Source organism: Nematostella vectensis, chromosome 3 (genome assembly GCF_932526225.1).
Source record: "Nematostella vectensis chromosome 3, jaNemVect1.1, whole genome shotgun sequence".
In the NCBI taxonomy this organism is placed as follows: Eukaryota; Metazoa; Cnidaria; class Anthozoa; order Actiniaria; family Edwardsiidae; genus Nematostella; species Nematostella vectensis.
In genome coordinates, this window is record NC_064036.1 from 17,955,799 (window position 1) to 17,977,656 (window position 21,858).

At 39.3% G+C, this 21,858-nt stretch overlaps 3 protein-coding genes and 2 long non-coding RNA genes across 6 annotated transcripts; 2 read left to right on the top strand and 3 right to left on the bottom strand.

Annotated features, from left to right (window-relative positions):
- Nucleotides 1–142: 142 nt before the first annotated feature.
- Nucleotides 143–2,323, bottom strand: LOC5506562 (histamine H2 receptor). The gene is made up of 2 exons (XM_048725556.1): nt 819–2,323; nt 143–782 (listed from the first exon to the last, which is right to left on the bottom strand). Exons 1-2 carry the CDS (start codon nt 1,464–1,466, stop codon nt 360–362), a joined length of 1,071 nt encoding a protein of 356 aa, XP_048581513.1. The 5' UTR covers nt 1,467–2,323; the 3' UTR covers nt 143–359.
- Nucleotides 2,324–5,448: 3,125 nt separating this feature from the next.
- On the top strand, nt 5,449–8,254 carry LOC125561324. The gene is made up of 2 exons (XR_007307364.1): nt 5,449–7,006; nt 8,100–8,254. It is a non-coding gene; the product is annotated as an uncharacterized LOC125561324 (long non-coding RNA).
- A 468-nt stretch (nt 8,255–8,722) lies between these two features.
- On the bottom strand, nt 8,723–11,223 carry LOC116607364 (histamine H2 receptor). Its single transcript, XM_048725452.1, has 2 exons — nt 10,053–11,223; nt 8,723–10,016 (listed from the first exon to the last, which is right to left on the bottom strand). The coding sequence occupies exons 1-2, from the start codon at nt 10,575–10,577 to the stop codon at nt 9,594–9,596; spliced, it is 948 nt and encodes a 315-aa protein (XP_048581409.1). The 5' UTR covers nt 10,578–11,223; the 3' UTR covers nt 8,723–9,593.
- Nucleotides 11,224–12,080: 857 nt separating this feature from the next.
- LOC5500736 (trace amine-associated receptor 7f) lies at nt 12,081–13,523 on the bottom strand. Its single transcript, XM_032369129.2, has one exon. The coding sequence runs from the start codon at nt 13,110–13,112 to the stop codon at nt 12,099–12,101; it is 1,014 nt and encodes a 337-aa protein (XP_032225020.1). The 5' UTR covers nt 13,113–13,523; the 3' UTR covers nt 12,081–12,098.
- A 3,531-nt stretch (nt 13,524–17,054) lies between these two features.
- Nucleotides 17,055–21,817, top strand: LOC125561371. 2 transcript variants are annotated; one of them, XR_007307400.1, is made up of 3 exons: nt 17,110–17,515; nt 18,693–18,791; nt 21,617–21,817. It is a non-coding gene; the product is annotated as an uncharacterized LOC125561371 (long non-coding RNA). The 2 variants fall into 2 exon arrangements; XR_007307399.1 differs by lacking the exon at nt 21,617–21,817 and having other exon boundaries at nt 17,055–17,515; nt 18,693–20,380.
- The last annotated feature ends 41 nt before the right edge of the window (nt 21,818–21,858 follow it).

Genomic DNA, 21,858 nt, shown 5'->3' on the forward strand with positions numbered 1-21,858 from the left:
TTTCAAGTCCACATTTGAGCATGGTTATACATATTTTACCTCGCACTCCGGGGCTCAGCATGATACTGATACTGACTTAAACTTGTTTTCGGTATATATAGCCCATCTTTTTCACCGTTGGGATATACGATTTTCCCTTTAGTCTCGGATAATTTCTTTAATTTTCTATGTAATTATTTTAATTTTATCTTTTATATTTTATGTGTCTTAACAGTGTACAGTTTTCGGGATTTCGCAGTCATTTTAAAGTCTTATTATTTCGCAGTCTCGTGCAATCCCATTAGGTCGTTGGCCAAATCCCACTGTTGTCGGTAAAATGTAGATTCGCGGAATACCCCTCTCCACTGAAGTAAGCACTCTCAAACTCCGGTGGACGTTTTGGCTGGCATGCGAACCCTAGACATACCACCCATGGATTCTGAGTGGCTCTCCTCTGCTCTGCCTGTGTGCAGGCTCAGCCCTGCCAAAAGCTGCCTCCCGGCGTTTCTGATTTCTCTGATACGCCAAAACAGAATGAGAGGATTCACACAAGCGTTTGTAAAGGCTATCACAGAGCAAAGCGCCTCCGCTGACCAGGATTTTGCAGACTCACCCATGGCTGCAACCATGACCACAGAGACGCAAAATGGCGTGTAGGAAAGTATGAAAATGATAAATACAGTTACCATGGTAACTATAGACTTTCGGTAGCGTTCTGTGCGTGCATTGTTCCTGGTTGCGGCATTCATGAGCGTCTGTTGTCTTTTGATGGTATACATCGCTTTGGTGTAACATAGCGTTGAGGTGATGACACAAATTAGAATAATTATCGCAGTCGAAAGAAGCACCAGGAACCTTTTAATCACAATTTGTCCCAAAGCTATAGATATGGCAAAAGTCCATATAAACGCAATAATCACAAACAAGCGACATTTGGTCACCTTGCTCGGGTAGTGGATTCCCGAAGTCACGACGAGATATCGATCAATGGCGATAGCAGTAAGATTGAGTAATGACACTGCCGTCAAGGAATTCCCTACAACGTACGTTAACATTGCACTCTTGCAATAAATGTGAAAGTTATCAGTGAGCTCTCCGACCTTCTTGGCGAGATATCCCGGCTGTACGATCAGACCAAGTAGTAAATCCGACGCAGAAACACTGTACAGGAGAAGAGTCGGTGGCTTCCGAAGAGCAGGCGAACGAGACATCGCTCTCATCAGAAGCACGTTCAAGATAATGGCGGGAAACATCGTGATGCAGTTGATGGCCGCAGCCGCAATGTACGCATCTCGAGCGAGCCGAATACTCTGAGGCTTGTAAACCAAAAACAAACACGGCCTCGTTGAATTATTCTCATGCATGGATACTCCCAAAGTGGTCTTTGAGTCTTGGACCACTTTATTTGTCGCAATGTAGTTGGTAGTTTCAGACACTTTCCTCACCCAATGTATTTGAAGTAAACTGTGTTCCCAAGTTAACCCCATGATATCTAAACGCTCAACCTTTCATACATTTCCGCTATTTTTAGTTCAAGTAAGCCGCTTATTTATGCTATCCTATAGTGAAAGCGAATCAGCGAAGCCAAGTTCCGCAAGCTAATATGGATATAACAAGTATTTCTATGAGTTTCTCTTGGCTGTTTATTCAGGTTGTGCTTGTTATAACTTCCGCCTTCACTGCCTCACGTCACGCACGTCGCCTCACAAGTACTGGCCTTTCAGCCTTTGTAATATCAGTTCGTCTTTCTATACGCCCTAGTATTCATGAGTACGCTTAGTTCTTAAAGATAAAAAGACTGTGGTACAAAAAGGTGTAAACATTACCTTGCCTAATTTCGTGGGAAAAATACATCTATGGTTGCAATTCATTTTTTCGACTGTAAATATATATATAGCGACTGCGCCAAATATGCCCGAAGACCTACTTTGCGCTGCTCACGAAAAATAACATATCTGTTTGCCTAACAATTATAATGGCTTCTGTCACAAAAATCCTATCAAATAGGAAAATAAACGAGAAAATTGTGTCAACTCCACACTAGGATGCGATCTTATGCAAACAGTAATTTAACCTGCAAAAACTACAGAAGCTTGTATTAGTATTTGATGTAATTTAAACCTTCCTTGCATTCTTGAGACTAGAAAGAAGTAATTTTTGGTTTGCGTATCATCTAAAGCAAACGTATTTACGAGTTTCATACTCTATTTTCGCCAACAGAATAAATAAAATGGAATAACGGAATAATAAACCGCAGTTAACTTCCGTTAGCACACAGTTACCACAGGTTGGCACTTTAATACTCAAATATTAATTAAAAGAAGTCGGAGTGAGTGGATGACAAAGACTATCCAAATACCAAGCACTTAGTCGCTATATATTTCTGTGAGTTTAGGGACACGAATTTGTAAAGCGAGCACCTGTTCCGACAAGGCACACAACCAGGAAAGTTAAAAAAAATGATTAAACAAACTCTAATCGGCGAGTGTAGTCAGCTTTTTGTGCTTTCTTGTAATTTAACACTGCGTTGGTGCTGTTTTTAATTTATTATTTTTGTTATTTTTTTTTACCGGGAACGCACATGCTAACGCCTCTACGTCTCTCTCAGTTTCTGAGAAGCGCTCAGAGCCGTCTGGCTTCTTATTCCAGATACGGTCGATGGAGACCGGTGATTTTTTAGAAGTATAATTCCTTTAGCCCTTTTCCAAATGATTTTATAAACTTTTTATTACAAAGGAATCAGTCTCTCAACAAAGTAAGGCTGATTGCGGGGGAGGCAAGAGAAAGTAAAGAAGAGTGGGGGAGGGGGGGAGCGAGATCTTCATTTTCTGGGAGTTCCCGAACCAAGACAGACTCAATACAGCCAATAGGGCTTGGTTATCATGTTTGGGCTTGGTTATCATGTTAGGGCTTGGTTATCATGTTTGGGCTTGGTTATCATGTTTGGTTTTCAAGTATTCTGGGTTCAGTGTATTACTTCTAGAGTCTCTAGGGGAAATCCGAGAAATTCTCGATTCACTTCTATCTCTGGGTCCACGAAAACCTTTAACCGTCTTTATAACAGCTGATCTGATCTCTTTCATTCTCCAACAGAACAAACACGGATTCATAGAGGAGTTGATATAGATAACCGTAGTCGTTATATTCCAGGCTAGCTTCTATTCTGGTGACACGCCCAAGATCGTTCGGATGACAAGTGCCACGAAATACGGCGTATAGCACACAAGAAAAAAACACTTGGACGTAGACGATTCCAAGCACAAATTTGCGATACTTGAGAACGCTTTCAGCGCGAGCGTTGTCCGTTATTTCCCCAAGGTTTGCTTCGCTGTGGATAACATTCACATGTCTTCGTAAAATACCGAATATTTTACAGAAAGCAACAGTCGACGTTATGAGACAGACTGGAACGATGATGATGCTGAAAATTATTGCGACGCCAATCTTCCATGGATAGAACGAAACAAACAGTACCATAAATAATCCTTTAATTTACTTCAAGTGCAGGAGTTTGGGTTTCAGCAGCTTTAATAATTATATCATAATAGTTACATATAAATTTCTAATTTACAATAATAAACTTTACAATGATTGAGGTGTAACTAAACATTCAATCCCCTTCCTGAGTTTCCTGACTTCTAGTTACAAGGAACACAAATCAATATTTTAATCATGACTGCCTATCTGGAGTGGGCGGGTGGGCAAAAAGAAATGTATATATTTGCATGCTTTGCGAATAGACTATAAACGTAATTGCGAAATCCTGAGCTTAAATTGAGATATATAAGTAAATATAAATATTATGAATCACCAGCTGAATTTGTGTATTGCCAATACCTGCCAAATACCAAATGTCAGAAACATGATGGATGTTGTGCGAAAGCTTTTTGAATTTTTTTACAACTCTCCCAACATTCAGAATTCAAGATCATAAAACTTTTGCAAAAAAAAAAAAACACACACACACACACTGCTTTAATTAATGTATGCCGCGCCCGATGGATTGAAAGGATAGATGCTATGGACCGAATAGTTGAGCTTCCCCATCCAGTCACAGCTACACTAGAAGATATCTCAATGAACAGACACAAGCATGAAAATACCAACTGGAATCCTACCAGCAGACAAGATGCCCAATCATTACTTAATGCTATCAACCTTTTCTTTTATTGTTGCTATTGTTATTGTCAGACATATTTTGGCACTAACTAAGCCACTTACAGTGAAGCTGCAAAGTAAAGCTATGGATATCCTGAAAGCGAAAGAAGAACTTGCTCTTCTGATATCAGTTCTCATAGAAATGAGCAATGACATTGATGCCACACACCATGAACTGTACCAGGATGCAGTAACTATCGCAAGACAAGTAGATGTACAACCAGATATGCCAAGGGTAGCTCAGAGACAGAGACATAGACCCAATGCTCCTGCTGCAAATCCTGAAGACTATTACAAGATAAATCTGACCAGAGTTTTCCTAGACCATGTATTCGAGCAGCTCGATTCTAGATTCAAGGATGATGTATTTATCTGCTACAAAGGTATTTCGATCATCTGTTTTGATTGCTACTGACGACTGGAAGCCTAATGTTTTAGAATTGTGTAACTATTACAGACAGGACGTGCCAAATTATATAGGTTTACAGGCAGAGCTTTTATTATGGGAGAGATTATGGAAGGGGAGGGATAACAGAGGAGAAGTGATTCCAGACACTCTTAAGGCTACACTGGAGGACATTGACAAAGATGCATATGTCAATATTTACTTAATGTTAAAGATCCTGATCACACTTCCAATTTCATCTGCTTCTTGTGAGAGATCCATTTCATCCCTTCGAAATCTTAAAACCTATTTGAGAAGCACAATGACTGAGGACAGATTGAATGGGCTGGCACTAATGTATACCCACAAAGACATGGATTTAGACCTGGACAGAATAATAGATTTATTTGCTCAATTGCACCCTAGGAGGATGAGAATGGCAAACATATTAACTTAAGTTTTTGCACCATCTGTTTCTAGAGAGCTTGTGAGTTATTTTCCATCTGGGTCTCACCCTTAAACTGATGGAGAACAGCTACAGAAACTCAAACTGGTGCCTGTATAACTTTCTTAAAAAGTCTTTTCTAGATGTTTTTTTATTTAGTGATGATTTCAATTTTTCTATTGACACTGGGATTTCATGTTAAGCTCAAATGGTTTACAAACATTTCCCTGGGCTCCAGAAGCTGCAGTTATAAATAAGGGAGGATAAAAGGATAAAGGATAAAAAAGGGGAGTATTTTTCAAATTATATATATATTTTATAATCATTTAGTACTTCTCATTTTTATAACTTGATATTAATGTTTTATTTTTCTCCAGAGCTCCAGTGGCTGCAGTTCCCAAGGATGAAAAAGTGGAGTTTTTTTCAAATTATATATTCTTTTTATAATCATTCACTACTTCTCTCTTTTAAACTATGATAACAATGTTGGATTTTTCTCCAGAGCTCCAGTTACTGCAGTCCCCAAGGATGAAAAAGTGGAGTTTTTATTCAAACTATATTGTCTATAATTTGTACATATCTTTTGTATATGACATATGATATTAATATTGGATTTTTTTTTCTTATTATCTTGAAAACTCCTGGACCAAGGACCAACCACAGGCTTGCCGTCTATAAGTACCATTTTTCCTTCTCCTGCTCAAAGACAGTTAGTAGGCAGCTATATTGAACATAGACCAGTGGCACTCAAAAACCTGGATCCACCCCTGCATTTTGAGTCGTTGCCTAAGATATTATGGAATTCTGTAAACGATTGTCAAAAAAGTTAAACAAAGTCAAACGCCGTGATTTATACTGAACACTGAATAAAACTCGAGCGAGCACTCAACCAGTTCAGCCTTTGATCCCGTATCGCTAAAGGCTTCTTTTCCTCGGCCTATCCTGAAGTTCTGTTTAGTTTTTAGACCTTGTAGAGAGCTCACAGGTCATTCGAGTATAGAATCCAGTTATTTGAAAACTCTCTTCAAATTTGTGAAATTAAGTTCTAAAGCACAAGTTAAATATTTTATGCATAGACAAAAACGGAAATTATTTGGCCATTCGGCAAATCGCGATATTTTTTAAGACACGAAGTAACATGTTATAAAACACAAAGTTAATTATTTTTTGCAATAGACAAAACCTGAAATAATTTGCGCATTTGGCAAATCGCGAGATTTTTTAAGACACAAAGTCCCATGTTATGAAGCACAAAGTCAAATATTTTATGCAATAGACAAATAGTGCTATGTTACAAGCTCAAATTTGAATGTCGTGAACGATATACTGAAATGTTTTAAGCAAAGGCAAAATGATGAGTTTTTTAAGACACAAAGTGCGATGTTTTGAGACACAAAGTGCGATATGGTGAACTAAACCTGCAATGTTTTAAGCGATAATCAAATAGTGCTTTGTCGTGACACTCAAAGTGAGTTGTCGTGACGCAAATAGTTCAAAGTCGTGACCGAAAGGTGAGATGTTGTTAACGAAAACGTTGAGTGGCCCTCATGGGCTTCCGTAATAAACTCCAGCGGAATACCCGACTGATATGAAAAAGAGGCTCCACCGCGACGGAGAGAATGTTGCCGCATCTACGCCTGAAATATTATTATTAATATTAATATTAAGGTGTTGTCTAAGTTTCGTCATGAACAGATTATCAGTAAAGATGTTATAGTTGTGACTACAGTTAACCCATGCGAACGCTTGGGATTGTGCATTACAACCGGGGGTAAGGCGAAAGGCGTGCATAATCGCTGCTGTGGGGCAAAGCGCACTGCTCGGTATGCGCGGCAAGGGAACCTTGACAATGCGTTCGCGAAATTGGATGGTTTTTACTCCAGCGTATCGTCACAAGCGTACCCCATGAATGAATCGTAAAATCTTAGCTGCTTGGTGGCTTCGAATTTAGACACCGCAGTGGGGAGTAGGTGCGGTTTCCGAAACATACCGAAAAACGCCACAAAACATATAGCCCAAGGAGGCATTGAAACTCTTACGTAAGTCTAGTGTGTTGTAAAGATGCAATAGAAGCTGTGGCGAGATCGGTTGTTTTTGGTTCGGAGGGCTACCTTTTACTCGCTTTATTCCAGTAAGTAAAGACTGTAACTGCCAGTTGTTCAGAAGAGGATTCGGAAGTCCGAATTCTTTATGCAAAATGTCAATTACATTCAGATAACAGCGGATCGAAGAGGGTTTTAATTTCCGGGCCAGAAAGGCGGCATATTGAAGCAAATTCTGTTGTTGAATAGGAACTGGAGCGCATCCGATTAATAAACAGAAACGAAAGTAGGTATCACGATGAGTCTTATAAGTCACTTCAGCAGTCGATTCAGCAAATATGTGCTGGCGATACTGCAAAACTTCGCTCTCTAGCTGTGTGGCCAGTTTTGCTCGGTGTGGATCTGAAAGATAGAAAGCGCCAGCTATCAGCCGACATGTGATCGAGCAGCGGAATGTTAATAACATACGAAATAGGATAATGGCTGCAGAGCATAGAATAAAATTCTAGGAGACTCGACGGTGAATGAAGCCTGCTAATCGAATCTGCTAAAGAATTCAGCTTTCCTTCTAAGTAGACTGCAACAATGTGAAAATTATAAATAGCTGAGAGCCAAAATAGTTCGCGCAACTCCTGCATAATGGCGGTATTTGCGGTCGTACCCTTGTTGTGAGCTGCTAGGGCGAGTGCGAATAATGGTACGAGTAAAGCATACCTAGTGCTTATCAAAAATAATCCCGCATGTCTTAGGCATGAGGTCATAGGCGGTGCTTCCTGTGCATGCGAGTGTGAACTGCTGATACCCCATTAGCACCTATATGTGGTCTAGATTTTTATTAACACTACTGTTGTCAATAACCACTTTAAAGTTAAGAGAGTAGTTTTTTTATCGAAAATAAAAACCAAAAATGCAACCTATATTTTTTTTTTTGCTCAAGCTTATATTGTCTGCATCTCGCATACTATCTAAGGTGTTTATTTATTTTTATTCAAATAGTTATGGAAAATTAGAAGGTTATAAATGGGATGATGAAAATATTAATTTGTAAGAAAAACAAATACCCAAGTTAATTGTTTTCACTTTTATTTAGGTAAAACCAAAGGACTACCTGAGGGTCATGATTGATGCTAAAGGCTTGAAGGCATAAGAATAGGCAAATGTAGCTGGGATTTCTTACTTTGATACAGCAGTATAAGTGTAATAGGGTTTTTAGAGCAAGATACTTTGTGTCAATGATGCTGTAAATCTGTAAACCATTTTTTATCAACCTGAAGATAGTGATCATTATCTTCAGGTAATTAAGGAAAGGGGAAATGTTAGGAGAGTGTTCAATCAAGTTGTTGCATTATTGTTAAATTTTTTGTCAAAAATAAAAATATCAAAAGTCCCAGTTTCTTTTTTCTCTCTCTATTGACTATTTTTATATGCAATTGATAATTATTTGCTGTTTCCCCTTTGCACCCTGAATAAATTAAAATAGGTTAGGTTTTAAATTAGACATTTTCATTTAGCACTAATCAGTAATATCAAGGATTTTTTTTAATTTGCTACCCAAGTCAATTTGTTCTTCTCTATTTGATTGCATTTTATTTTGTAGTAGCATTAGCATGTGTGGATCCAGCTGCAGGGTTTCTAAAAAAAATAATAAAATAAAAAAAAACAGCAGGCCACCATGCTAAAGGGTGGGTTCACCAATATGTAATGCATGACTGAGGTATATTTGTGGATTTTAATTTCCTTGGTGATGGAGTATCACTAGTAAGTGGCACCTGAAGTGTATCTAACTATATCATTCTATCTTTGAAATGCTGTTTCATCCATTATTTGTTTCTTTGCAAGGGCAAAGCCGGTCAGAATGTAGCTTTGATACAAGTGTACATTAATGGAACTTCTATAAAAGGGTTTTTATAAGGGAAAGGTACTTGCTTAATAAATTATATAAAGATAATAACAAACTTGTGCTTTTTTAATAATAAATCTGTAAAGAAAACAGTTTTATATCAAACCTACAGGGAATTGGGAAAGGGAAAAATGTTAGGAAAGTGCTCAGTCAAGCTATTATTGCATTTTTGTCATATTTTTTTAAGTAGATTAACTTTTTTTCAAATAGAGGCGCATTTCTCCCTTTCAACTCCTCATTGACTTTCTGCTTATTTGTTGATTTATTCCTCTCTACCCCAAACATAAGACAAAGAACATGGTTTGGTTTGAAATTAAAAAATTGGAATTAAGAACTATTAGTACATGGAAACTATAGTATGGCATCTAAATCTTTGGAATACTGTTACATCCTTCATATATTCTTTAATCTCATTAAAAAAAACATTCTTTCAATGCTGGCTCCGCTTTTAGGCAGTGCCTAAATCTATATATTAATTTTTTTCTTTTATTTTTTTATGTGTCTTAACAGTGTACAGTTTTCGGGATTTCGCAGTCATTTAAAAGTCTTATTATTTCGCAGTCTCTAATACGACAGCAGTTTTGGCTTTCGGCAGGGCAACCCCATTAGGTCGTTGGCCAAATCCCACTGTTGTCGGTAAAATGCAGATTCGCGGAATACCCCTCTCCACTGAAGTAAGCACTCTCAAACTCCGGTGGACGTTTTGGCTAGCATGCGAACCCTAGACATACCACCCATGGATTCTGAGTGGCTCTCCTCTGCTCTGCCTGTGTGCAGGCTCAGCCCTGCCAAAAGCTGCCTCCCGGCGTTTCTGATTTCTCTGATACGCCAAAACAGAATGAGAGGATTCACACAAGCGTTTGTAAAGGCTATCACAGAGCAAAGCGCCTCCGCTGACCAGGATTTTGCAGACTCACCCATGGCTGCAACCATGACCACAGAGACGCAAAATGGCGTGTAGGAAAGTATGAAAATGATAAATACAGTTACCATGGTAACTATAGACTTTCGGTAGCGTTCTGTGCGTGCATTGTTCCTGGTTGCGGCATTCATGAGCGTCTGTTGTCTTTTGATGGTATACATCGCTTTGGTGTAACATAGCGTTGAGGTGATGACACAAATTAGAATAATTATCGCAGTCGAAAGAAGCACCAGGAACCTTTTAATCACAATTTGTCCCAGAGCTATAGATATGGCAAAAGTCCATATAAACGCAATAATCACAAACAAGCGACATTTGGTCACCTTGCTCGGGTAGTGGATTCCCGAAGTCACGACGAGATATCGATCAATGGCGATAGCAGTAAGATTGAGTAATGACACTGCCGTCAAGGAATTCCCTACAACGTACGTTAACATTGCACTCTTGCAATAAATGTGAAAGTTATCAGTGAGCTCTCCGACCTTCTTGGCGATATATCCCGGCTGTACGATCAGACCAAGTAGTAAATCCGACGCAGAAACACTGTACAGGAGAAGAGTCGATGGCTTCCGAAGAGCAGGCGAACGAGACATCGCTCTCATCAGAAGCACGTTCAAGATAATGGCGGGAAACATCGTGATGCAGTTGATGGCCGCCGCCGCAATGTACGCATCTCGAGCGAGCTGAATACTCTGAGGCTTGTAAACCAAAAACAAACACGGCCTCGTTGAATTATTCTCATGCATGGATACTCCCAAAGTGGTCTCAAGTCTTGGACCACTTTATTTGTCGCAATGTAGTTGGTAGTTTCAGACACTTTCCTCACCCAATGTATTTGAAGTAAACTGTGTTCCCAAGTTAACCCCATGATATCTAAACGCTCAACCTTTCATACATTTCCGCTATTTTTAGTTCAAGTAAGCCGCTTATTTATGCTATCCTATAGTGAAAGCGAATCAGCGAAGCCAAGTTCCGCAAGCTAATATGGATATAACAAGTATTTCTATGAGTTTCTCTTGGCTGTTTATTCAGGTTGTGCTTGTTATAACTTCCGCCTTCACTGCCTCACGTCACGCACGTCGCCTCACAAGTACTGGCCCTTCAGCCTTTATAATATCAGTTCGTCTTTCTATACGCCCTAGTATTCATGAGTACGCTTAGTTCTTAAAGATAAAAAGACTGTGGTACAAAAAGGTGTAAACATTACCTTGCCTAATTTCGTGGGAAAAATACATCTATGGTTGCGATTCATTTTTTCGACTGTAAATATATATATAGCGACTGCGCCAAATATGCCCGAAGACCTACTGCGCTGCTCACGAAAAATAACATATCTGTTTGCCTAACAATTATAATGGCTTCTGTCACAAAATTCCTATCAAACAGGAAAATAAACGAGAAAATTGTGTCAACTCCACACTAGGATGCGATCTTATGCAAACAGTAATTTAACCTGCAAAAACTACAGAAACTTGTATTAGTATTTGATGTAATTTAAACCTTCCTTGCATTCTTGAGACTAGAAAGAAGTAATTTTTGGTTTGCGTATCATCTAAAGCAAACGTATTTACGAGTTTCATACCCTATTTTCGCCAACAGAATAAATAAAATGGAATAACGGAATAATAAACCGCAGTTAACTTCCGTTAGCACACAGTTACCACAGGTTGGCACTTTAATACTCAAATATTAATTAAAAGAAGTCGGAGTGAGTGGATGACAAAGACTATCCAAATACCAAGCACTTAGTCGGTTTATATTTCTGTGAGTTTAGGGACACGAATTTGTAAAGCGAGCACCTGTTCCGACAAGGCACGCAACCAGGAAAGTTAAAAAAAAAATGATTAAACAAACTCTAATCGGCGAGTGTAGTCAGCTTTTTGTGCTTTCTTGTAATTTATTACTGCGGTGGTGCTGTTTTTAATTTGTTATTTTTTTTACCGGGAACGCGAATGCACATGCTAACGCCACTACGTCTCTCTCAGTTTCTGAGAAGCGCTCAGAGCCGTCTGGCTTCTTATTCCAGATACGGTCGATGGAGACCGGTGATATTATAATTCCTTTAGCCCTTTTCCAAATGATTTTATAAACTTTTTATTACAAAGGAATCAGTCTTTCAACAAAGTAAGACTGATTGCGGGGGAGGCAAGAGAAAGTAAAGAAGAGAGGTGAGGGGGGGGGGGGGGGGGGGGGGGGAGAGCGAGATCTCCATCTTCTGGGAGTTCCCGAACCAAGACAGACTCAATACAGCCAATAGGGCTTGGTTATCATGTTTGGGCTTGGTTATCATGTTTGGTTTTTACGTATTCTGGGTTCAGTGTATTACTTCTAGAGTCTCTAGGGGAAATGCGAGAAATTCTCGATTCACTTCTATCTCTGGGTCCACGAAAACCTTTAACCGTTTTTATAACAGCTGATCTGATATCTTTCATTCTCCAACAAAACAAACACGGATTCATAGAGGAGTTGATATAGATAACCGTAGTCGTTATATTCCAGGCTAGCTTCCATTCTGGTGACACGCCTAAGATCGTCCGGATGACAAGTGCCACGAAATACGGCGTATAGCACACAAGAAAAAACACTTGGACGTAGACGATTCCAAGCACAGATTTGCGATACTTTAGAACGCTTTCAGCGCGAGCGTTGTCCGTTATTTCCCCAAGGTTTGCTTCGCTGTGGATAACATTCACATGTCTTCGTAAAATACCGAATATTTTACAGTAAGCAACAGTCGACGTTATGAGACAGACTGGAACGATGATGATGCTGAAAATAATTGCGACGCCAATCTTCCATGGATAGAACGAAACAAACAGACAGAGTACCATGAATAATCCTGTGATGACTTTTGAGTACATGGATGACGTGACCATAGCTTTGTAACGCAAGTGCAAGTGTAACGCCAAATACCGATCCACCCAGATGAACGTGACAGTCAGAAAGGACATCCCAGAGAACAAATTCCCGAAGATATTAGTTGCGACGCCAGTGACACAAGTAATACTTGCCATACCGAGGATCTCTGAGGTCTTATAAAGTACATAGAGCGGCTGGACAATTATCCCGACTGCTAGGTCCGTCAGGGCCAGCACTCCGAGCAAGAAATACGAGGGCTCGCTTAAGAGACGACATTTCCAAATTGAAAACAGAACTAAAAGGTTACCCGTAATTGCTGTCACCGCAAAGATGGCGTTGAGCGCACAATTCGCGATATAGACTTGCCTCAAGAAACTTACATATCGCAGACTTGTTTCTATGAGATCACAAGACTCGACCATTTTCTCCCTTATCAAAGTCGGTATTTCTTAACAACCTTTCACTTGTTTTGCATATCAGCTCTTGGTATCTGTCGCGGTTTTACGTTTGGATATGATCCAGGCAGGGGTTAGTCTTAGTTCACGTTGACTAATTTCTCATGGCCCCTTGGTTTCCTCTCATGTCTCGCTTCCAATCTCTTAAATAAGTCCAATCATGCGGAGACGCTTACTTGAATCTTCTTTTTCCGCAATGCAATCCGGGGGATTTCGCTTATAGGGGAGCAAATTCTTTTCTCTGGGATAATTAGTTCAAGCTCACGCTATGCGAATGTCAAAGAGCAATCATGTAAACTGCAAGGAAATGTGATATCAAAGTCAAATCATCAGCCCTAAACGGTGTGATGTTGGTGAGACCGGAAAGCGGTAAAAATAGACCCGACAGGGCCCACCTAATGACGTCATACTTCTGACATCATACCCGCGTATAGCCACACCTTCCTGCCGCCTTCTTGCTTGCTTAATTAGCTAACTCGCTTTCCTGTTTGTTTCTTTTCGTAACATAAAACACCCATAAAACGTAAAAAAGTGCATTTGTATTGCGGTGAAAATTAAAGCATCACGAAATTATATTAAAAAAAAAAACAATTTTGCAATCAACACGTTTACGAGCGTGGAAATGACTGCAGGCCAGCAGAGCCCCCCCCCCCCCCTCACTTTTCTGAGCGGATGCTTTTTTATATAAGAACGTTTTTTTAAAAAAACCAAGCGGTACATGTGCAACCGACAACAAATTTGTTGAACATTTTAAAATCCCGTGCATGAAAATCTAGGTTATCCTCTTCGTTCTTATAAACAATAATAGCGCTTAAGAATTTGAAAGTACCACCCCCCCTGAAACCACCAGCCACCCCTACCCTGAAACCACTACCCACCCCTCCCCTAAAATTTCGCCACCCCGCCCCATCCCTCCCCACTTATGGGACCACTCCGCCGCCCCTGGGGCTAAATATTGTGGATTACGAGCAACTGCAGAATACCCGCCCACAAAGAGTTAACAAGGGGACTTAACACCGATTTATATAGAACAAGCCAAGTTGTTGTCTCTAGAAGCCAACTTTGGCTAAGGCCCTGAAAAACTCACGTCTCGTCTAGTCTCTGGCACCGTTTTGAAATCCCGTTTCTGGTGAACGCGTCGCCTGCAAATTCACTCCCTGACACGGCCATGGAATGAAGGAAAGTATTTGACGATTGTCTAGTAAGAAATTACTTTTGAGCGGTTTTGCAGGGGTGTGGGGGTGGATTCGTAATCATTAGGCATCATATGGAAAAAGTATTTGACAAGCCTCCAATAAAAAATTAACGTATGGCGTCCAAATGAGCAAGCACTGCGAACGCGCCTGGATACTATGGAGAAATTCATAGTCTTTCGCGCGAATCGCGTGGCCTGATCTTAAGACGAAGCAGATCTCCCAGGATAGAATAAATTCAAATCAGCTTAAAACTTTTAAGTTAGAAAAATGAAATTTCTAAGAATTGAACTACTAGTTTCACGTATTTCTATATACACCTATTTCAAATAGGTTCAATGTTGCACTCGGAAATCAATGTATCATAACCCGCAGTGCTTCGTTTGGTAGCCTATAAATGGCTGAATACTGGTATATCAGTAATACTGGTGTTTGTTTTTATTTACGCTTACTTGCTTAGTTATTTGATACCCGTGAGGCAGTGCCATTCGATACATGGATCCGTGTGCAGCGTTACTAGGTGTACACTTATTATTTTCTATCAAGAAAATAATCCAAATAACGGTTTAAAAAGCCGTAGAATAATTCGTGCTCATGTTCTTATGAAACTTCACGTGACCTTCACATACAAGAATTCAGCCGTTTATACGCTACCCATGAATCACCGCGGGTTACGACACATGGATTCTCGAGTGCAACCTTATTACTGGGGTACCTGTGGTAGCCCAGTCATAAAATGCAACTGTTTTTTTTTTCGTGGTCCCGAGCAATGTGCAAGCTGAGGTAGTCGCCATCTTGGAATTTAGAATCACATCTACGAATTATGTATTTGTGGAGAATCAAGGCCTAATTGGCGATTTTATTGCTGCAAATGTTTACTTTACTTTCTATCAAGTAATTTTATGAAGTCGTGCTCACTTGAATTGATTACGCCACATTTCGTTGTGTTTATACATTTGCAACACGTGTAGAGCCGTAGCGTATAAAGAAGGACATAAGAAGCATGTGCTGACTTTAGTCAGTTAGAGACAGTTCCAGCTCCTAAGCTTGATGTGATCTGAATACAAAAGAATGAACGACCAAAACCTTGTTTATTTTTGCTTAATAATTTAAGAAATATTAAATAGTGATTTTGACGACGTCAACAATTCCTCAGATCACGTGACCAACTTGTTATACCTCGTCCCTCACATTTACATGACACATAAAAAGTTTAGTTGTCATATGATGTTTCGTTTAGGAGATATGAATATAGATATGACATCGGGATAGTTTTTCTTAAAGTGACGTCATCGATGATGCACGCATCACGTGATCATATCCGGGCACCGCCCTTGACACATACATGACACCTACCAAGTTGGGTTGTTATACAATGTCTCTTTCAAGAGATATGTATGTTTTCTATTTTGATGACGTCAGCATATTTTGCTTCTAGCGACGTCATTGATGACGTCACAATCACGTGACCATATTGGAGCACCCCCCTTGACATCAACATGACACCTACCGAGTTTGGTTGTGAAACAATGTTTCTTTCAAGAGATATGAAGGTTTTTGCTTTTAATCACTTTTTTTGGTTAAAGTGACGTCATCGATGACGTCACACAACCGTGACCATATTGTTGCATCGCCCTTGGAACCTACATGACACCTACCGAGTTTGGTTGCAATATGATGTTTCCTTCGTGAAATATAAATATATTTTTATTTTGATGACGTCAGCATATTTTTGCTTCTAGTGACGTCATCGGTGACGTCACCAATCACGTGACCACAGCTTTGCACTTCCCTTGACACATACATGACACCTGTCAAGAATGGTTGTCATACGATGCTTTAAAGGGACTGACGGACGGACGGACGTCACGAAAACACGAGTCGATAGGTTACCAATATTTGTTACCATATTTGTTTTTTATTCCTTATTGAATGTCATTATATTTTTATGGAACAATTTCAATAAACAACTAGAGAATTGTCAGAGTCGTGTTGTCTTTGTAGTGATGTTGATCTTGTTCTAATTTCATGTCTGGATAGTATTTGATAGAATTTTAAACCGTGAAAAATAGAAAATAACCCCGTCTACTTTCATGGAGTCTCCCCCCCCCCCCCCCCCCCCCCCCCCCGTCAACTTGGAGAGATGATGCTCCTCACCTTTCTTGCCCGAATCAGTGTTGCGATATTTACAATGAAACTCAAGATTATACAAATACTTTTATTAGGATCAAAGGCAGTGTATCAGGTATCCCAGTCAAACCTGCAAGCAGGGTCTTGTTTCATTTGAATTACGTGTATACATATTGAACATTAGTATATACATGGCGGGAACTTCTCAAGAAAGTGCGCTCTGATTGGTTCGCTAACACGGAATAATTAACAATTATTTACTGAAGAGCGGTGGATAGTCCTCGAGACTACCACGAAATACAGAACTTCCAATGAAGACATTATACGAATTTTGACAACTGTTTTGTAGACACGCTGCTATGTTTGGGGGAGGGTTGCGATTTTTTGAGCGTCGATGTGTGGGAAGACCTCAAATTCTGATACAGGGTTTAGGGGAGGGCCTTATTTTTTGAACAGGTATTCACCACTAAAACAACGTGCAGCGCGCTCGAAAATTTATTTCACGTTTACTGGAATTTTGTTAGGAAGAACAACAACAAAAAAAAACTATCGTTTGTCTCTTTTATAGCGGAGCCAGCGCGGCCGCGCGCGGAGCCCCATAGGTATAGAAATGGTCTATAACTAGGCGACTCAGTTATTGTGGTCAATGAAGTTATTGTCACAAGCTGCCATACAGCCAGCCGCGATCTGCCTCGGCACACAGGCCTCCAGAGCGCGCAAAACAATATGGCGGATGAGTATTTCTGGCCCTCTCAAAAACACACGAAAACTGACTACAGAAAAGCCAAGAATTGTCGAAAAAGAAGTGCTTGAAAAAAATCTTTCGTGGGAATGCTAACCACGGATATGAACTTGTCTAATTATGTGCAAAAGACTGTTTAAAAGCATGGTTGAAAGTTTTGAAGAGTCAAGTCTTGTGCTCGAGTCAAGGTCAGCTGAAATGTCAGAGTAAGCCACAAGATAAAGAAAGAAAAAAACAAGCTAATTTTATAGAGACCTTCTCCAACAAGTGCTCCTATGTATTTGTTCTTGCACTGGCAGACGTAGGTAAGTTAGCGTATTGTATTAAAGTACTTAGCGGAACGATCTTTCGGAGTTGTTTTCTTTTCAAACTTTGAACACCTTTTTCATTGTTGAATTTAATAAATAAATATTCTAGGCTGTATTTATCGAATTCTATCTCTAAATCTGCCATTCACCATCTATCATAGGAAAATTATGACTACTTTCATTAATGAATTGAATATAAGTTACCAGAGCTGTCAACTCTGTCACAAGATTTTGAACCTCATCATAAACCTAATTTTTGTGAGAATGTTCATACATTTTCTGTATTCATCCGCATTGGCTCTCTTGGTTTTTTTCCACATATTTGCTGTATTTCATCCGATTTCACAAGATTGGGTTGACAGCTATGATATACTAGAAATAAAACCAAAAGTTTTTTTTTCATTTCAATAAATGATTGGTCAAATTCTCACAAAGATGAGCAATGCTTAAATGAATTACTTGGGTAAACTCCAGCTTTCTTTGGAGAAAGAAATAGAGAACTGGTTTCCTAAAACCTTAAAGAAATTGAGAGCTGGTCTCCTATAACTCTAAATATTAGCAATTTGTGAAAAACAACATATATTTGATGAACACTCCAAATTTAAATCGACTATTCTGGAATTCTGTTTTGATTTAAAAAAAGGTGCACATACATATTAGGACCTTGAGAATCTGTTATTACCTAAAAAAATATGCCTTGTTTTGATACCACCTACAATATTTTCAATAACCCTGGATACCTCTATGTTTTCTTACAAACCTTAAAAAAACCTTTTTTTTCACATGTCACAATATAATGTGGTCCAAAAGTAAAATTCAGGTTTCATAGAAAGCCAAGACAGCTTTTTTGTAGAGGAGCAATTTGCTCAAAAGCAATGATTTTCCCCTCTGCAGCTTTTCCTATAAAAGCTATTTCAACCTCTGGCTCATCAGATCATAGAGCTTTATGAGACAGCAAAGTTCATATGTTCATTTTCTGTAATGGGTATCATTTTAGAAAATTGTAGTTGGGACTATTTTTAGTTTTAGGTTTTATGAATTAGGTTTTTGTGGTATAATATTTTTATCCTATTTTTAGTTTTAGGTTTTATGAATTAGGTTTTTGTGGTATAATATTTGTATTGTAAGGAAATTACCAGTTTTTCCTTAAATGCTTTTCTCCAAACTTCTTCAGGTTAATCTCAGCCAGAGATTCTGAAATCAAGCTGAGACACAAGCTGCTGGCTAAGAGGCATGACCCAGGGGATGTACATATAAGGCATTGGTAGTTAATGTAGGTCACCAAAAATAAACACATATAAAGTAACAAAAAGTAAGATAATATTTTAATGGAAAAAAAAATCTGCTCCGCTGGGATCACCACCTTACCGTGGTGGAGTGGTTTGTATGTCCCAATGACCTCTAGAGCTGCCGAACAGGTCGAAAGGTAGGGGCCAGACTATAACCATCCAGGGTAAAGTGCTTGAGTCCGTGGAGGAATTTACCTACTTAGGCAGCCTCATTAGCAAGGATAATGGAGCCAAAAAAGACATTCTATCAAGGCTAGGTAAGGCACGTGGAACCTTTGCACGACTTAACCCCATCTGGAAGTCCAAGCAGTATAGCTTAAAGACCAAGCTACGATTGTACAACAGCAACGTGAAATCAGTTCTTTTTTATGGATCTGAGTGCTGGCGCGTTGTAAAGGCAGACATGGACAAGATCAGTGCCTTCCATAATGGGTGTCTGCGGAAGATATGACGTATCTTTTGGCCTCAGAAAATATTCAACGAAGATCTTTACTGTAAAACGGGATCATATAACATCACCCAAGAGATAAAACGCCGCCGGCTAAAGTGGCTGGGTCATGTCCTCAGGATGGGGCAGGAGCGTATCCCAAGGACATCAGCCTTATGGACTCCTATCGGGAAACGTAAGCCTGGACGGCCTAAAACAACTTGGTGAAGAAAAATCCAGGCTGAGCTGCTAGAGATGGGATTGACTTGGGGCGAGGCACTAAAAGTTGTAAAGGACCGCCAAGAGTGGCGTCACCGTGTCGCGGCCCTATTTCCCACTAGGGAAGATGGGGATAAGTAAGAAGTTAATGGAAAAATTGTTCTAAAAAAATGAACCAGAGTTATAAAAGTAAAAAAACCAAGTTTTTTTCTAAGTTAGCCTGACAGGTTCTTGTATAATGTGTGGTTAGTGACATTTAGGCTATTTATGTTCATAAATAGTCTCTTGCTATTACAATGACTCATTGAGGTAGTAAGTTAATCATAAAAAACAAAAAAAGGTCTCCCAAATGATCCCTTAAGATCATATTTAAAACTATTTAGAAATCAATTTTCCTATTTCAACCTATTTCAAATTATAGGATAAATAGATGCTTATAAAAAGGATTCTAATTTGATAATTTTAGGTTAACAGGTTCATTCTAGGTTCTTATATGTGGTTCTTTACTGTATAATAAAATAATGTACTCATAATTTTTTCAAATATGTTGGAGTGCTTTTAATCCACCCATAGCAAAGTTACATTTTAAAGCACAAGAGAGAGGTTAATAAAGATATTTTTCCAATATTTGAATTGCTAATTTTAAAACTTACACAAGAGAAAGAAAATGATAAAGCCCTATCTTTGCAAGTTAAGTAAAGTAATTTAAAGAAGTAAAAGGAATTGGGAGTACAGGCAGGGAATGACTACTTTTACCTCAAATTCACTTTTGATAGTGTGATTTGCTGATATACTTATTAATGTATAGAAATTTGATATGTATTTGTTTATTGTTTTTAATTTTGAAGAGAATAAAATAGCACCCAGTTTTTTATGAGGAACTTTAATTGATCCTCATTTTAAAATAAATATGACCTCCCTTCACACCTGAAAGCCTTCCCTGTTATTTTGCTAATTTTGCTGTATCAGTTGTCTATCAAGTATAGTTTAGTAAATAATATCCTTAGTAATGTCAATAAATACTTTTTTACCTAGAACAAAAAAAACATATTTGTTCTATGTATTCCCCAGGAAGATTGGGAGGACACCTTTTAATAATAGTTGCAGTATTTATAGAACATGCATATGTTTTACATATGGTGCCGTTTTTGTGGGTGGTGGAACATGATGCATAATGAAAGTGCATGGAAGGGGGGTTCTACACAAGTTTATGCTGAAAAAAATCATGCTGGCTCCACTTTTAGGCAGTGCCTAAATCTATATATAAAGGGAAACGACAAATCACTCGACGTTTTTGCCTGGCTTTGGCCGGGTTTAGAACACCGGTTCGTATAAGTATGGCTCTTGCTTCTGGGAAGAAAAACATCAACAAAACCTCGCAGAACAATTTCAGGTCAGAACTATCCCAAAACATGCCAAAATCACAGACGTCTAGACACTTTACAAATATAGGCATGACATCTATATATATGGATATTTAACACAGGCTACCCAAAATAAGAGATTTAGAAACAAACGCACTCTTTACAGCTTACACACACAAAATAAAGACAAATCCGTTTCACACTCACGCCTGCATAACATATCAACGTCTTATCTTATCGCCTGCAGGGGCGTAGCCAGGGGGGTAGCCCAGGGGGCCCGGGCCCCCCTTTTAGCCGCCAAAAATACAGTAAATGTATGAGACAATATCTAAAATGCAGGAGAAAATGCCTTCAAAGGGCATTTTGGGCCCCTCCTGTTAAAAATCCTGGCTACCACGCTAGCCTGTGGAGGATAAACAAACGAAATATATCAATCCCTTACTCTAGTATACAAAGCCTTCAAAATGGCACGAATATCTTTTAAACTGTCTGAAGTGCCTCGCACGACCATATGTAAGGTAAATAATATCATAAAAATAATAGTTATAACAGTAGTTAGAAATTACTGGGTTTGCTCCGTGATTGATTGGCCCTGGTTGTTTATGGTGATCGAAATGATTGTATCGCAGCAATTTATTCCACAGGCCATTGTATCTGTATTGACCGCATTTTCGATTGGCTCCAGCGGTCACAGATCTCATCTGCAAGCAAACACTGCGCGATACCGAAAGTTTATTTAACCCATGATATGGGTTGCCTTGTTAACTAAGTTGCTATACTTCTTATATGATCTCGACAGCTTTGGCTGCTGTAATCGGCGAGACTGCGAGTATCTGGTCAGCGGGGTTTGTGGGAAGTGACAGCCTACACGGCCTACCCTGGGTACCAGAGGCTGCAAGCTTCACAAAGAGACGCTAACGGGTGAAAACGCCAAGCCTCTTCCAGTGTGCAGAATGGCCGATACGAAATGCAGGGAGGAGCAGTCTGATGCCAAGATCAAAAATAAGGCAGGCCCGTACCCAGGAGTTTTCTTTGGTGGTG